The 15598-nt window shown below is 49.0% G+C and overlaps 1 protein-coding gene across 1 annotated transcript in view; it reads left to right on the top strand.

Moving 5' to 3' along the window:
• Nucleotides 1–2897: 2897 nt before the first annotated feature.
• The window catches only part of UPB1 (beta-ureidopropionase 1), a 39178-nt gene continuing 26477 nt past the window's right edge, over nucleotides 2898–15598 (top strand). The window contains exons 1-3 of the mRNA XM_049790711.1: nucleotides 2898–3078; nucleotides 10227–10398; nucleotides 13085–13172. Of these exons, the coding sequence (XP_049646668.1) occupies nucleotides 2975–3078; nucleotides 10227–10398; nucleotides 13085–13172 (364 nt within the window). The 5' untranslated portion in view covers nucleotides 2898–2974. The remainder of the gene's footprint in view (nucleotides 3079–10226; nucleotides 10399–13084; nucleotides 13173–15598) is intronic.

Here is a 15598-nt window from a genome sequence, read left to right as displayed (position 1 = left end):
TCATTGATGTCAATTCAAGCAAGCTGCCCTAACATCATGTGCCGCTCATGGCAGAAGGTCCCCCAGCTTTTTCTGAAACAGTGGTCTTGTCAGAAAACCCAACAATAGGAAAGACGGATTAAACAATTTACAATCGTTTCGATTGCTGCAAGGGCCAATCTGAAATGTCACCACTTTAATGAATCCTTCTCTCTCCCATCAGAATCAGTTCCTTCAACAGTCATTTGTTTGTTAAAACCCTGTAGATGCACCAACAGCCCAGACCCAGTTTCTGTCTAGAGCTCAGAAATAATTACAAAATATTGCTTGATGCATGTTTTAATAAAGGTATCTATCAGCGGCTAATGGCATCTATGTCTTCCTGTGGCTATTGAAAAGACTACAGGGAGGATAAAAAAAAAAAGAAAAAAAAGGGGGCGGGGATAAAAAAAAAAAAAAAAAAAAGAAAAGACTACAGGGGGAAGCAATGTTTTTGAGCTGCCTTTTAAAGGAGAAGGAGTTCACAAGACAGAAGATAGGACTTTCTTTCTAGAAGAGGAAACACTGACCCAGAGGGAATAGGGAGCATTGAATGATAAAATATTGTCTTTTAGAAAGACAACTAGAGGAAAAACTGAAGGTGGGTAAGTTAGAAAAGCATCAACCATTCAAGCAGAAGATGGAAGTTCTTGCAGGTAGGGGGTGGGAGGCGGAAGAATTTGAACAAAATTTAGGAGATAAATTTAGCAGAACTTGATGCTGCCTTGCATGGCTGAAAGAAGGAATATAGAGGAGTTGGCGGTAACTCCCTTCAAAGGCTTGGCAAATGAGTGGGCAGTGAGGTCATTAACTAAAATAGGAAATACAGAAGAAGATAAGGCCTGGGAAAGAGGGCTTTAATCCCCTTGGAGGCATTTAGAGAGGGCTTCGAGAAGCCTTCAATGGCTTTGCTCACTAAGGCAGAAATCACCCTTTCTCAGAGCTCCATAACATGTTGAAAACATGTTTTCACATTCAATTATTTAAATCTACTCTATTGAGGCTTGGATAGCACAGCGGTAGAGCGTTTGCCTTGTACTCGGCCGACCCAGAACGGACCGGGTTCAATACCCAGCATCCCATATGGGACCCCTGGAGCCTGCCAGGAGCTATTTCTGAGTACAGAGCCAGGAGTAACCTCTGAGCACTACCGGGTGTGGCCCAAAAACAAGCAAACAAACAAACAAACAAATATATACTCTGTTTACATATTGTCTTTCCCTAAGAACTCGGTCTTGCTGACTTGTTCTTATTGTATTGTATTGTTCTTATCTCTGTACTGGTATAACAAAAAAGCCTTCATTTAAAGTCGCATTCTTGGAAAAGCAACTCCAATACTGGAAACTGTCAGTTAACTTTTTACCAAAACAATGACCAAGACTTGCTGGTGATTTAGGCTTAAAATATTTGAAGCATGCCACCTCACTTTCGTTTCTTTTGTGTTTATCTTACTTTTAAACAACCTTGGGTAGAGGTATCCTTAGTTGACAGATAAAGTAACAGAAGCCTGGGTGTCTTGAATAACTTTCCTGAGGTCGCAGGTTTGCAAATAGATAAGTCAGGATTGGGGGGACCATTTGTTTCCTGGCAATGCCGCCTAGCCCAAGTTAGGTTGGCTTCCCGAATCCAGATGTGAGCAAAGCTAAAAAAATAAAAGAAGGGGCCGGGTAGGTGGCGCTGGAGGTAAGGTGACTGCCTTGCAAGCGCTAGCCAAGGAAGGACCGCGGTTCGATCCCCCGGCGTCCCATATGGTCCCCCCAAGCCAGGGGCGATTTCTGAGCACATAGCCAGGAGTAACCCCTGAGCGTCAAACGGGTGTGGCCCAAAAACCAAAAAAAAATTAAAAAATAAAAAAAAAATAAAAGGAGGTGCAGGCAGCAGCACAACGAGGGGTTCAGCTGCAGGACTGAGGGGCTGGAGCGATAGCACAGCAGTAGGGCCTTTGCCTTGCAAACAGCCAACACCGGTTTCATCCCCGCATCCCATATGTCCCCTGAACCTGCCAGGAGCGATTTCTGAGCGCAAAGCCAGGTGTAACCCCAAAACAAAACAAAGAAAAACAAACCGAAAAAGGGGGCGCAGGTCCAGCTGCAGGACTGACAGCTTGCAATCGTAGAAGAGGCCTCTCCAGATTCTTTTCAGACCCAGCCTCAAGAGTTGCGCTCCCAGAAAAGTGCTCCTAAGACCCACACACCACACTCGCAGGATTAAAAAGGGCTCCGGGGGCCCCCCTGCATTTTGCAGCAACGAGCGCACAAAAGTGCTGGTGATTTCGTCGGCGCTGCCAAGGGACTCGATGTCGAAATCTGCAGTGGAACCCGAGGCCAGAATTCTAGAAACTGCAACCCCCTGCTTTCGGAGACCTTGAGACCAAACCCAGACCTGTCACCCCACCCAAGCCTTGTTACCCCGTTCTGTTGGCAGGGGGATGTGCGTTGTGGGATATTGGACTCAGGTGTTTGGGTTTTTGGGGGTTTGGTTTTGGTTTTTGGGTCACACCCGGTGGCGCTCAGGGTTACTCCTGGCTCTGAGCTCAAACATCTGTCCCGGCAGGCTCTGGGGACCATATGGGATGCCGGGATTCGAACCACCATCCGTCCTGGGTCGGTTGTGCAAGGCAAAAAGTGCCTTGCGCCGCTGTGCTATCTCTCCGACCTGGATTCAGTTTTGTGTCCCAAACCAAAGCCCGGCACTGGAGGCAGAGCCCGGTGTTTGTGTCGTTGTCACTGGGACCTTTTGGAACAGAAGGGAGGAGAGAGAGTTGACAAGGGGCGTGAAAGGGCTGGTGGCAAGCAGCGAGGTTGGAGCAGGAGGCGTCAGTCCAGCTTGGACGCTTGCGTAGACCAGCCTGGGGCCACCCCTCCACCCCTCCTGCTGCTTCCCCCACCCCCACCCCCCAGTGGGTGCAAAGGGCAGGTATTTGGGATCCGGACCTGGGAGCCTGCAAACGCTCATCATGGCCGGCTCAGAATGGGAATCGTTGGAGCAGTGTTTGGAAAAGTACCTGCCAGACAGAGACTTGCAGGAGGTGAAACGCATTCTGTATGGCAAGGAAACCAGGTCTGCAACCCTGCTTTCCGGCAGGTGTGGGAAGCCTTGGGACCCTGAGATTAGGGACTGGGGAGGGGGAGTTTGGGGGGGGGGGAGGCAGGGGATGGACTTCTGGTTCTGAAGCACTTTGGAGAGAGTGTTGATACAGTCTTGAGTTGGAGAATTGGAAACCACAGAAGTGTAGGTGAACTGATCCTGAGGGGCTCAGAGGTTGCATAGACCCCGAGTGACCTTAACAACGCGCTTCCCCAGTTGTCCCAAGGCACCAGAGAAAGGTCTTCTGGAAAGATCGAAGCTTTCTCTATGACCACCCAACTCCTTACTGGCTATCTATGACTTGCTTTACTCTGGTGCTGTCTGAATCCATGTCTTTAGCAAGAACCCCCCCAGGAGAATCAACTCTCCTTCTTGCAACCGCTGGATCTCAGGGGCTCTTGCAGAGAGAAATTGCAGAATCTGATTGACCAATGGGTTTAAGACCAATGGTTCCTTCTCTAACTCTTACCTACTCTTTTTTTTTTTTTTCCTTTTGGTTTTTGGGCCACACCCAGCGATGCTCAGGGGTTACTCCTGGCTGTCTGCTCAGAAATAGCTCCTGGCAGGCACGGGGGACCATATGGGACACCGGGATTCGAACCAACCACCTTTGGTTCTGGATCGGCTGCTGCTTGCAAGGCAAACACCGCTGTGCTATCTCTCCCGGCCCTACTCTTACCAACTCCTGCTTCTAAGCACAGTGCACAGAACTGTGAACAGAACTGGAGAGCACTTTGTTCCTGTGTTTAATCTTTCTAACAGAGATCCTCCTTCCAAGCATGAATCATCATGCTGCTCTTTACTTAAAGCTCTTAAAGAAGGGGGACTGGAAAGATATTGCAGGAGATGGGGCACTTGCCTGATTGACCCAGATTCCATTTCTTTTTTTTTTTTTTTTTTTTTGGTTTTTGGGCCACACCCTGTGATGCTCAGGGGTTACTCCTGGCTATGCCCTCAGAAGTTGCTCCTGGCTTCTTGGGGGACCATATGGGACACTGGGGGGATCGAACCGCGGTCCGTCCTAGGCTAGTGCAGGCAAGGCAGGCACCTTACCTCCAGCGCCACCGCCCGGCCCCAACAGATTCCATTTCTAACATCCTATATGGTTCCTGAGGCTCTACCAGGAGTGATCCCCTGAGCACAGAGCTAAGAGTAAGCCCTGAGTACCGTCAGGTGTGGTAAAAACCAAAAATCTCAGAGGGGCTTGAGAATTGAAATAGCTCCTGACTATCCTTTCACGTCCTGGCTTGTTCGTGGGTTCTTGCAGTCCAGCCAGACTGCACGTCCCTGACTTCATGGCAATGACCTTAAGGCAGGAGCTTGATCAACTCCTATGAAGTTCAAAGGTTTTGAATGGATGCACCAACTGCTGCTCTGAAGTTACTGCTGAGAAATCAGACCTCAGATCCCAAAATGCGTTTGCTACCAGTGTATGGTAAATAAAGGCAAAACAGGCACCTTTTGGCACCACAAGAGTGGTTTAGAGTTTTGTCCAGGAGCATTCTTGAGGACCAGAGAGATAACCCAGCAGTTAGAGACATATACCTTGCATACACAAAAATTAGAGTTTAAACCTGGCATCCTATGACCTCCTGAACACCATGAGGTTATGTAGCAGTGTTGAACTATTCAGTCTGGTGGCCAAGTGTTGCTGGGAGTAATCCTTGGGTTCCCCCCCCCCAAGTACTGCTGGGGGCCTTAGAGAAGAGTTCTTCATACTCCAAAGAGGAGTATTCAGACTGGATGGCATCCAGGCCCCATCTGCGCTACTACTTCCCATCACGCCTGCCAGCGCTCATCCTGGGGGACCATCTTTAAGTGCAGGGTCCCAAAGGGGCTTTTAAGCAAGGGGCATCTCAGGGTACAGTTTCTAGAAATAGAAATGGGCTTTTTTGTTTTCCAGGATGAAGTGGGTATGTAAAGTCCAAGAGTCTTAAGAAAGGAGAAAGAGGGCCCGGAGAGATAGCACAGCGGCGTTTGCCTTGCAAGCAGCCGATCCAGGACCAAAGGTGGTTGGTTTGAATCCCGGTGTCCCATATGGTCCCCTGTGCTTGCCAGGAGCTATTTCTGAGCAGACAGCCAGGAGTAACCCCTGAGCAACGCCGGGTGTGACCCAAAAAAAAAAAAAAGAAAGAAAGGAGAAAGAAGTTTTTTACTTAGCCAACTGGCTGGTGCACATTCCAGAGATTAGGGTCAGGAGTACCCTGCAGAGGGACTTTGAGCATTTGGATTGCTCAAGGTGGGAAGGGATTATAATGGGAGTGAAATGGGAGCCCACATCCACTCACCAATGACTGACAAACCCTTTATCCTGGAATTTAGCTCCTAGTAACTGAGAAAATCTGTCCTAGTCCTTTTTCTTAGATGTGTGGTTGGGGAGGACTGGGGCTTGAACTCAGGGCCTAATATATGGAAGACAAGTTCTCTTACCTCTAGGCAAGATCCCTGACTCCTCTTTTGTATTAATTCTGTTTCATTCAGCACTGAACCCTTTCATGCTTTGCCTGCAAGGTAAAAACTTGTGTATCTGCTTGTTCCTCCTGATTGGTTGGAACTGGGCTATGACAAGGGTTGCGGGTGGAAGATGGAAAATCATTAACAGTGTAAAAACTCGAAACCCTTGCTCACTTCCCAGCCTCACTTGGATGGTTGCCTCTATGCAGGTCTGGTAGGCTCTGAGTCCTCAGCCGCTCCTTTAAATCCCAACTGCACACGACTATCTCTCCCAGTGGCCTGATACTGGACTGAAAATGCTTCTTAATTGAAGGAGCTCGAGCCATTGCCCCTGTCAGACAAATGAAAACCCCCAGAGAACAGTGATTCTCCATTATAAAGCAACCAAGAAATAGTCACTCACTCAACAAACACTTATGGCTTGTTTTTGAACGGTGCCTGAAGTAGGCAGTTAAGTGAGCCATCAGCCCCAGTTCCTGCCCTCAAGAGGCCTTTTCTATGTTGTAACTGATGAATACAGGGAGAACTAGATAGAGTTTGTAGGCTATGATGGAGAATGGTCAGGAAGGCTTTTCAGGAGAGGAGCTGAGGTGAAAGGAAAGTTGGCCTGGAGGTGGGAAATCTCTAGGATTACAGCTAGTTCCCTGACACCAGGAAACATGGCCACTGGGAGGCTGTGGGTGTTGGAGTTGTGAGAGTAACCAGGGTGGGTAGGCCCTGGAGGCTCTGTCCACCAGGCTGAGGCAGAGAGACTCTGGCCTTATGGCAGTTAGAGTTCTGGAATCATTTAAAGGAGGAAGCAGAAAGCCAGTAGTTTAAAGAATAGCCAGGCATGACAGATGAGGCCAGTTGTGATGCTTCTGGTTGGCTCTGCATGTGATTGCTGCAGCTCTGGAGAGGCCTGAAGAAGTATGTGTGGAAGCTTTTAGTTTACTAATGTGCTGTAACACATTGCCATAGTCTAAGAGACTTTAGCGAAAAGAAATATATGTTCATGCTTCTGCAGCTGGTATGCATCATCCATAGGGCCACTCCCCTCCAAAGGCTCTGAGGGAATATCCTTACCTGTCTCTTCGTCGTGGTACCTGGAACGCCCTTGCTTGTTGTGTCTGTGTGACTAATGCCCACCTCCATCTTTACCTGCTTTCTCCTCTCCGGGCACCTCTTTCATCATTTGCCTCTTTTGCTATTAGATTGAAGGTTCGCTGACATCATCCAAAAAAGTCTGTAAAATGCAGAATTGCTTCTACAAAGATCCTATACCCAAGTGAGGCCCCACTCACAGTTCAGTCCCTGAAGGGTCCAGGGCGAGGAGGTCTTGGCAGGGCTAGAAGTTGTCCTAAGATGATGAAGGGGTTCAAAGTAAGAGGAGTGGTCTGTATTCTAGAGAATCCAGAGGGTAAGGGTCAGAGAGTTGTGCCTGTGAGACTCCAGGGGGGAGGCTGCAGACACAGGAAGACTTAGGGCATGGAGCAAAGATGGAAGGTGGGACAGGGACACAGTGGCAGAGGTGCAGGGCTTCTAGTGAGAGAAGCAGAAACCAAGTTTTGGGATTTCAACTTCCAGAAGGCAGGTGTGGAGTGGGTCTGGAAGTGGGGTTGTGGGGGACATGTGGCAGGTGACAACTGCCAGGGAAGGGGAAAGGAGAGAAAGCAAGTGGGAAAATCTGAGGTGCCTATATAGCCTGTGTCTCACCTTAGAGGGGGGTATATCAGGGTGGAGTATGGAGCCCAGACAGTTTTCTACCACTGAGCCCCAGCACTGGCCCCTTGCATTTTCTGCTCTGTTTATTCCATGGGAAAAATGCAGTTTCTGGGGTGGATCTGTAAAATATAGATATTCATGCCACGCAAATCACTTGGTGAAAAGGCAAGTGGAGGGTAGAAACTGTAGTTGGATGTCACTTCTCATGTAATACATATCTAACAAACAGAAAGCCATTGGAAAGAGGCCTAAAATATTGTCCAGAATTTCCAGATTGAGGTTCAGACTGGGATGGTGAGGGGAACTTTTTTCATCTGATTTTATTTTCCACTGTTTAATTCCCCCCTCCTCCCCTGAGCTGTGTAACAGAACTCTGGTTTAATTATTTAAAATGCTGATGGTAAGGAGCCATTAGAAAGGGAAAGATGAAGCTACAGAAGCAGTATGATGATGAAGAGGCAAGATCTGCCTTGACCCCAGGTAGGAGAGGTGGGGTCCCAGAGGATGAGCCAGGCCAGTACGGGAAGTAAAGGGCTTCTTGCCCTATTGCTGGTGAGGCTTTGGGAGGAGGGGCCGGAAACCAAGGAAGGGGTTTAGGGGAGGCAGCAGTTGGCAGAGCCTCCGCATTCCCATCGGTGAGGTTGTGACTCAGCTACCGGTGCTCTTCAGTGCCCTTCCTGGGCTGTGCCTGCTGTGCCCTACATTGCGTAACACCCAAAAATGGGCACATGGATTCTTCTCTAAGAAATGGATCCAGAATCAGTAATGGAGTCTGGAGAGATAGCATGGAGATAGGGCGTTTGCCCTCCATGCAGAAGGATAGTGGTTTGAATCCCGGCATTCTCATATGGTCCCCCGAGCCTGCCAGAAGTGATTTCTGAGTGTAGAGCCAGGAGTAACCCTTGAGCACTGCTGGGTATGACTCAAAAAACCAAAAAACCAAAACCAAAACCAAAAACCAAAAAACAGAATCAGTAATGGAATCTGAGAGATAATACTATGGTTTAAGCACTTGCCTTGAATGTAGCTGACTCCAATTTGACTTCAAATACCAACCAGTCTCCCCAACCATGGTCAGGAATCATTCCTGTGCACAGTTACAAATAGCCTTTGGGGGGGTCCGAGAGATAGCATAGCACAGTGATAAAGCATTTGCCTTGCACACAGCTGACCCAGGACAGACACAAGTTTGATTCCCAGTATCCCATATGGTCCCACAAACCTGCCAGGAGAGATTTCAGAGCACAGACCCAGGAGTAACTCCTGAGCGCTGCTGGATGGGGCCCCAAAACACACATTAAAAAACAAATAGCCTTTGAGCAGTGCCAGGTATGGCCCAGAAAACCCCAATAATGAAAATTAACAAAGAAGCAGTAAGGAGTGCCTGGCTTGATGTCAGGAAATACCTGCAGGGATACCTGGCAGTGGCCAGAAAGAAGGTGGTGCTGAGAAGCAGAATTCCAGAGGGCAGAGTAGCCTGGCTTTGGCTAGTAAGGGTCCTCAAGGAACTAAGGGGGTAGGGAGTTGGGAGAACTTGTACGGGACTAACGGGGAAGGGGGATTAATGACATGGAGAAGAGACAGTCACCAGGGACCCCATCTGGCTGATGTCACAGCCTCGGTCACAAATTTGAGACACACACCCCAACCATGACCAAAAGGGCAGTTTGGCTTCCCCCATCTGGTTCTGTGGGCCACAGGAGAGATGCACATAGAGCACCTCTTTGGTCTGTCTCCCACCAAGCCCTGTGCTGAAGCAGAGTGAGATTTTGGGGGTGGTGCAGGGGTGCAGCAGTGGGTTTTGCTGAGGGTGGGAGAGCTGACTCGGAGGAGTCTTGGAACTGGAGGCGAGGTGTGGGCACCGCTGCTATTTCTAAACCACCAAGGATTACAAGGAGCCCAGAGTATTGAAAGGAGGCTGATTGTCAGGGGTGGAGCCGAACACAGAGCTGTCAGCTCTGCACAGGAGAAAGCGCCTGGCAGGGGGCGGCAACAGGGGGCTTGGGCTGACAGGGCTGTGATTTTTGAAAGAAATGTCTTTAAGAAAGTGATTTAAAGTAGGAGAGAAATATTATTATTAGATAATGGCTGTCAGGTTATTCTTTGATGTGTTCTCTGGGGATTTTATAACCACTGTGTCCCTACATGGTAAACCCTTCCTGGCTAGGAGCCCAGCCCCATGCCAGGTCCATGTGGGTCTGACCTCACTGCAGGGCACCATGGGGATGGTCCTGCTGCTTGGTCAACGGTATGTTAGTGGGCAGTTTTCTAAATTAATGATCCACTTGCCTTGTTAACCACAAACCAGGATGAATGCTCAGGCCTTTGGTCTAGTCCAGCCCAGCCCACATGGAATTGAGCCTCCATCCCAACCTGCAGAAACCCCAGCAGGACAGGGTGTGGGTCTCACAGGGCCCTGTAATCCTCTGATTACCCTTCATCCTTCTCAGTCCCTGCCACTTCTCTCAGTAATAAAACCTGGAAGCCTAGTTTTCCACAGCACCACCAGCCTCAATGGGGCCCTCTAACCCTAGGCCACTAGTTTCAGGAATCCATTCCCTTGCTTCTGTGCTTGAGATCCTGGCCCTGCTTCCGGCAACTCTAAATCAATTCACCCCTAATAGCTTTCCCCATGACACCCCTCTCCACATCTGACCACACTATCACTCCTGGGGACTTACATGAAGTCCAGACTTGCGGCGCAGCCATTTTTGGCTGAGCTGAGTTCTCCCCGTCCTGAACCCCAGCTCCTGCCTCCCATTCATTGACACCAATATTAGAGCCCCTTCTTCTGTTTGGTTTGGGACACTCTCCAATCCAGAGCAAAGCCTGTGATCCCAGTGCCTCCTTACTTATTTTCTGTCTCTTCTCAGTCCACTCAATGGCTCAGCCATGGGGATTTGAGGGGAGGGATTTCTGCTGACCTCATACAAATGGTCTCCCCATCTTTCCTGCCTGTGTAGAAAGCTGGAGATGCCCTGCAAGGCTTTTGAAGCTGCCTTGGAAGGAGACTTTGAGCTGCAGGGATATGCCTTTGAGGCCGCAGAAGAGCAGCTGAGACGCCCTCGGATTGTGCGTGTGGGGCTTGTTCAGAACAAAATCCCCCTGCCCGCGGATGCTCCTGTAGCAAAACAGGTGTGGCCTCTTTTGATCAAAATAACATAAATGGGGGGCTGAAGCAGTGGTGCTAGAGGTAAGGCGTCTGCCTTGCAAGTGCTAGCCTATGACGGACTGCGGTTCGATCCCCCGGCGACCCATATGGTCCCCCCAAGCCCGGAGCGATTTCTGAGTGCATAGCCAGGAGTAACCCCTGAGCGTTAGTGGGTGTGGCCCAAAACCAAATAATGATAATAATAATAACAATAACATAAATGGGACAAGGCTGCTCAGTGTTCTGAACAGTCCCTGTCTGGCCTCTCGCTTTGGGTCAGCAGGTAGTAGACCTTAATGCCCAGCCACCCCTCCCCACTAGCCTGGCTCTCTGGCTATTTCTCCCAGGCTCTGCCTTTCTCTACCTTCTTTTCACTTCCCTGGATCTCTGTACCTTGCCCTGCTTCTTCTCCTCTTCTGCCATCGATCCCATGTTCCATGGAACGGTGCCATTTTGGCTGGCTCACACTCTCCCTCCGCCAAGCTCTGCCTCTCAGCCTCTTGCCCGCTCACACCAATCAGGATGGTCCTGGTCCCTCCTCTTCAGTTCACAGGGTAGAACAGGGAGGCAGGTTGTTCATGGCCATCAGCTGATGGCACCTTGCAGGGCAATGGGAGACTGTAGGCCTGATCCTTGACCTGCCCATTCATTGTGGCAACCTCTGGTGTCTCCCTAAATAAAACAGATGCTCTGTTGGATACACAACTCTGCGGGTTCCTCCAGCTCCTCAGACATCCTGAGCTTTTTCTGCAGAGGTTTCCTCAGGATTCCGCATGAATGAGAGTGAATTTCTTAGGGACCTTTCTTAGAAACCCCTAAGGTCATGGGAGTTTCAGTCAGCTTCTACACCGCAAAGCTGACCTCTCTGGGATTTTGTGGAAATAAAAGATTTCTGGGGACTAGAGAAATCACTCAATAGATTGAGCATATGCTTTTCAGGCAAAAGGCCCAGGTTTACTCCCTAGCATCTCACGGTCTCCCCAGTGAGTACCCCTTCTTCCAAAACAATAAGAATTCTAAAGGCCAGAATGATAGTACAGCGGGTAGGGTGTGTGCTTTACATGCAGCTAACCCAGGTTCAATCCCTGGCATTCCATATGGCTCCCCAAGACCACCAGAAGTGATTCCTGCATGCAGAGCCAGGAGTAATCCCTGAGTACTGCCAGATATGGCTCCCAAACCAAAAAAATTGAAAATAAATATTTCTGGGTTTCAGTACACTTTTTGCCTCTGGATGAGTTGTTTGAGAATCTTTCTTCTCACAACCTCCTTTTGTCAGGCCATCAGGGGCAGGAATGTACTTCTCAGCCCTCTGACACCTAGAAAACATTTGGCCCAAATAGTGCCCATAGGGGGAAGATGTGGACACATTTCTATAGGTAGAAGAGACAGCATTAGGGTCTATCTCTTTGGGGCAGGCTAGAAAGTGCCTACTTCGGAAGTGGATGACTCAGGTTTGATCTCAGGCACCATATAGGGCCCTCCAAGCACTGCCAGGGGTGTTTCCTGAGAACAGAGCCAAGATCAAGCCCTGAGCACCTCCACGTGTGGCTCAAAACTCCCACCCAAATAGCAAAAAGTTTTTGCTCTAGATTTTTAGCCTTCTTCCTCTCATCACTGAACAAACATCAGCATGTCCTGGACTCACTCTGAAGACACAAGACCATGACTTTCCTCCTGCCCCTGGGGAGGTTGTGGGTCATGGAATGACAGAAGCAGCAGGGCTGTGAGGGCCACAGAGGCTGGGGTGCACTGAAGTCCCTCCACCTAGTGCTCACCTGGAGCCTGGCCAGTTTGTGAGCCACACCTGACATGGACAACACACCTAGGAAGGCTTGGGGTTGGGGAGCACATTCCTGGTAAACAAAGAACCTAGCAGGGACATGCATCATCCAACAATCAGATCCTCTCAGGAAGCTGGTACTGACAGGACCAGGCGACTTCAGAGCCGAGACTGCAGGATAGCAGGAAATGTCCAGTGTCCTGGGGCAAAGGAACAGTGATTGTGAGGCTGCCTCATGGGCAGTGTGCAGTTCTGCTCAACGTGACCCATAAGCTGGCCACAGCCTTCTCCCCTTTCTCCAGGGAAGAGGGGAGGCTCCGAGAGATTGTATCTTGGGGGGAGGGGGTCTCAGTGGCATTTCCACCATTTGTGACAGATTTGTTTTTTGTTTTGGTTTTTGGGCCACACCCGGCGGTGCTCAGGGGTTACTCCTGGCTGTCTGCTCAGAAATAGCTCCTGGCAGGCACGGGGGACCATATGGGACACCGGGATTCGAACCAACCACCTTTGGTCCTGGATCGGCTGCTTGCAAGGCAAATGCCACTCTGCTATCTCTCCGGGCCCTTGTGACAGATTTTTAAACCTGGTGAGCTTGCAAAGTATCAGGGCAGGAGAGATGGCACAAAGATGAAGGCACTTGCCAAGATGTGCTTTGTAGTAGCCACCGCTCTGATTTACCCCTGGCACCATGCATGGTCCCCCAAGCACAAGCAGGTGTGGCTCTTACACATCATTGGGTATGTAACTCCCAAAAGAAAACAGAACACAAAGCATAAGAACTTCCCATCTTTATTGGTCCTATTGCAGTTGACCGGGTGGGGGTTGGCATTCACCTGTACCAAGTGAGTTCTAACAGCAGGCTCCACCCTTGCTTTTTAAATTGCCAGGTCGCTGCCCTTCACAAGCGCATAGAGAGCATGGTTGAAGTGGCTGCAATGTGTGGTGTCAACATCATCTGCTTCCAAGAGGCCTGGAGTAAGTCTCTTTAGGGATGCTTTTCCTGTAGCTTTTGAATGCTAGGTGTCAGATCATCATGAGTTTTCTTATTACAGAGACCTTTAGAAAAGAAAAAAAAAGGGGCCGGGAAGGTGGCGCTAGAGGTAAGGTGTCTGCCTTGCAAGCGCTAGCGTAGGACGGACCGCAGTTCGATCCCCCGGTGTCCCATATGGTCCCCCCAAGCCAGGGGCAATTTCTGAGTGCATAGCCAGGAGTAACCCCTGAGCGTCAAACGGGTGTGGCCCAAAAGCCAAAAAACAAACAAACAAACAAAAAAACCCAAAACATTCCTTTTTGCATTCATTGAAAGACTCCTGGTCAGCACCATCAGAAACTCTACCTTCTCTCCTTCCTGTAGGCCCAAATCATGCTGAATCCATTCTTTCCTTCCTCCACTTCTTACACTGCCCTGCTTCACAGCCCCATGAGTTCTTTGTAGCTTCTACCCTCCACTATGACAGATCTTTAGGACATACAACCATGCACTACTCTGTCTGATCCTCTTTCCACCTCTGTGGTCTCATCTCAGCCGGAATCTACACTGACCTCCATGACTTGCTGACATCATGCAGCTTGCTCAACCTAGAAGTCTCAGCCTGCCTCTCTAGCTAAAGTTGCATTCTTGATTCTTTTTTTTTTTTTTTTTTTTTGTTTTTGTTTTTGGGCCACACTCAGCAGTGCTCAGGGGTTACTCCTGGCTGTCTGCTCAGAAATAGCTCCTGGCAGGCACGGGGGACCATATGGGACACCGGGATTCGAACCAACCACCTTTGGTCCTGGATCGGCTGCTTGCAAGGCAAACACCGTTGTGCTATCTCTCCGGCATTCTTGATTCTTGTTGTATACTTTAATGTACCATTTTGAAGCCATGAAGCCAAGTCAGCCACAAGCAAGACAAGTACCCGACCCATTGTACTATCTCTCAGGACCTAATTTCATTTTCAGGAGTGTTTTGTTTGTTTTAGGGCTACACCTGGCAGTGCTCAGGGGTTACTCCTGGCTCTGAGCTCAGAGGTCAGTCATTTCTGGGGCTGCTCAGGGGGCTATAAGGGATGCCGAGGATCAAACCCGGATTGGCCATGTACAAGCCAAATGTCCTATTCTCTGTGCTATAGCTCCAGCTCTTCCTTTTCAGTTTTATCAAAATTATATGTGGTCATAATTTAGAATATACAGGAAGACTAAAAAGCTCAGGTTCGAGTTACTTACCTTGCATGTGGCAGGTCCCTGTTCTATACCTAGCACTATATATTCCCCCAAGCAGCAGTCAGAGTGTTTCCTGAGCACAGAGCCAGGAATAGTTCCTGAGCACCCTCAGGAGAGACTCAACACACACACACACACACACACACACACACACACACACACACACATTTACTTTACTTGGTGCTTTCTGATTTTTCCATTTTGCATCATCTACTAAGGAGGAAGAAGGAGAAAGACAGGATGTATCCTTTCCCTCCTGCCTCCTTAATGCACAAGATCCCTTCCTAGTTCCAGTTCCCACGCTGCCAGACCATTTTGTAGACCTAGCATTGATTTTCCGTGGTTTGTTTTGTTTTGGTTTGATTTGGTTTACTTTGTTTTTTTCCCCTGAATTAAAAAAAAATGGAGTTTGCTTTGTTTTCTATATGCTTAGCACAAATCCTACCCCATACTTTCTGCCAGTTTTAAAGCCCCTTATGAGACAGGAAACAGTCTGTTGGATTTAGCACCATAAAGAAACATATTTCAGAACCTTCTGACTGCTCCAATTTGAATCTGACCCTTCTGCTGGCTCTTCAGCTTTCAGCCAGGATTATTTCCCTGGGATGTTTCTCTGCATTACTCTTATATTCTCTCTCTCTCTCTCTCTCTCTCTCTCTCTCTCTCTCTCTCTCTCTCTCTCTCTCTCTCTCTCTCTCTCTCTCTCTCTCTCTCTCTCTCTCTCTCCCCCTCCCTTCCTCCCTCCCTCCCTCCCTCTCTTCCTCCCTCCCTCCCTTTTTTGTTTCTTTGGTTTTTAGGGCACACCTTGCCTTGCTCAGGGGTAACGCCTGACTTTGTACTCAGGAATCACTTCTAGAAGTGCTCAGGGGAGCAAACCCAGGTCAACCTTGTACAAGGCAAAGGGCCTCTGCTGTACTACCTCACTCTGGTCCCTGCTCTTATGTTCTCTTATCCCACATCTCCCTCTTTTCTTGCTTTATTCCCTCAGTTGGTAGATGAGCTACCTGAAAAAGAACAAACAGGATGTCTGCTTTTTTATGTTTTTGGAGGGAGAGTTCTTTAGATCACACCTGGCAGTCCTCAAGGTTTACTTCAGGGTCTGTACACAGGGATCACTCTTGGTGATCTTGGAATCTTGGAGACTGTATGAGGTGACAGGGATCAAACCCAAGTCAGCCACAAGCAAAGCAAGCATCTTA

This window comes from Suncus etruscus, chromosome 17 (genome assembly GCF_024139225.1).
Source record: "Suncus etruscus isolate mSunEtr1 chromosome 17, mSunEtr1.pri.cur, whole genome shotgun sequence".
Taxonomy (NCBI): Eukaryota; Metazoa; Chordata; class Mammalia; order Eulipotyphla; family Soricidae; genus Suncus; species Suncus etruscus.
The sequence above is the reverse complement of the archived record's forward strand: the minus strand, read 5'-3'. Positions and strand labels throughout refer to the sequence as shown.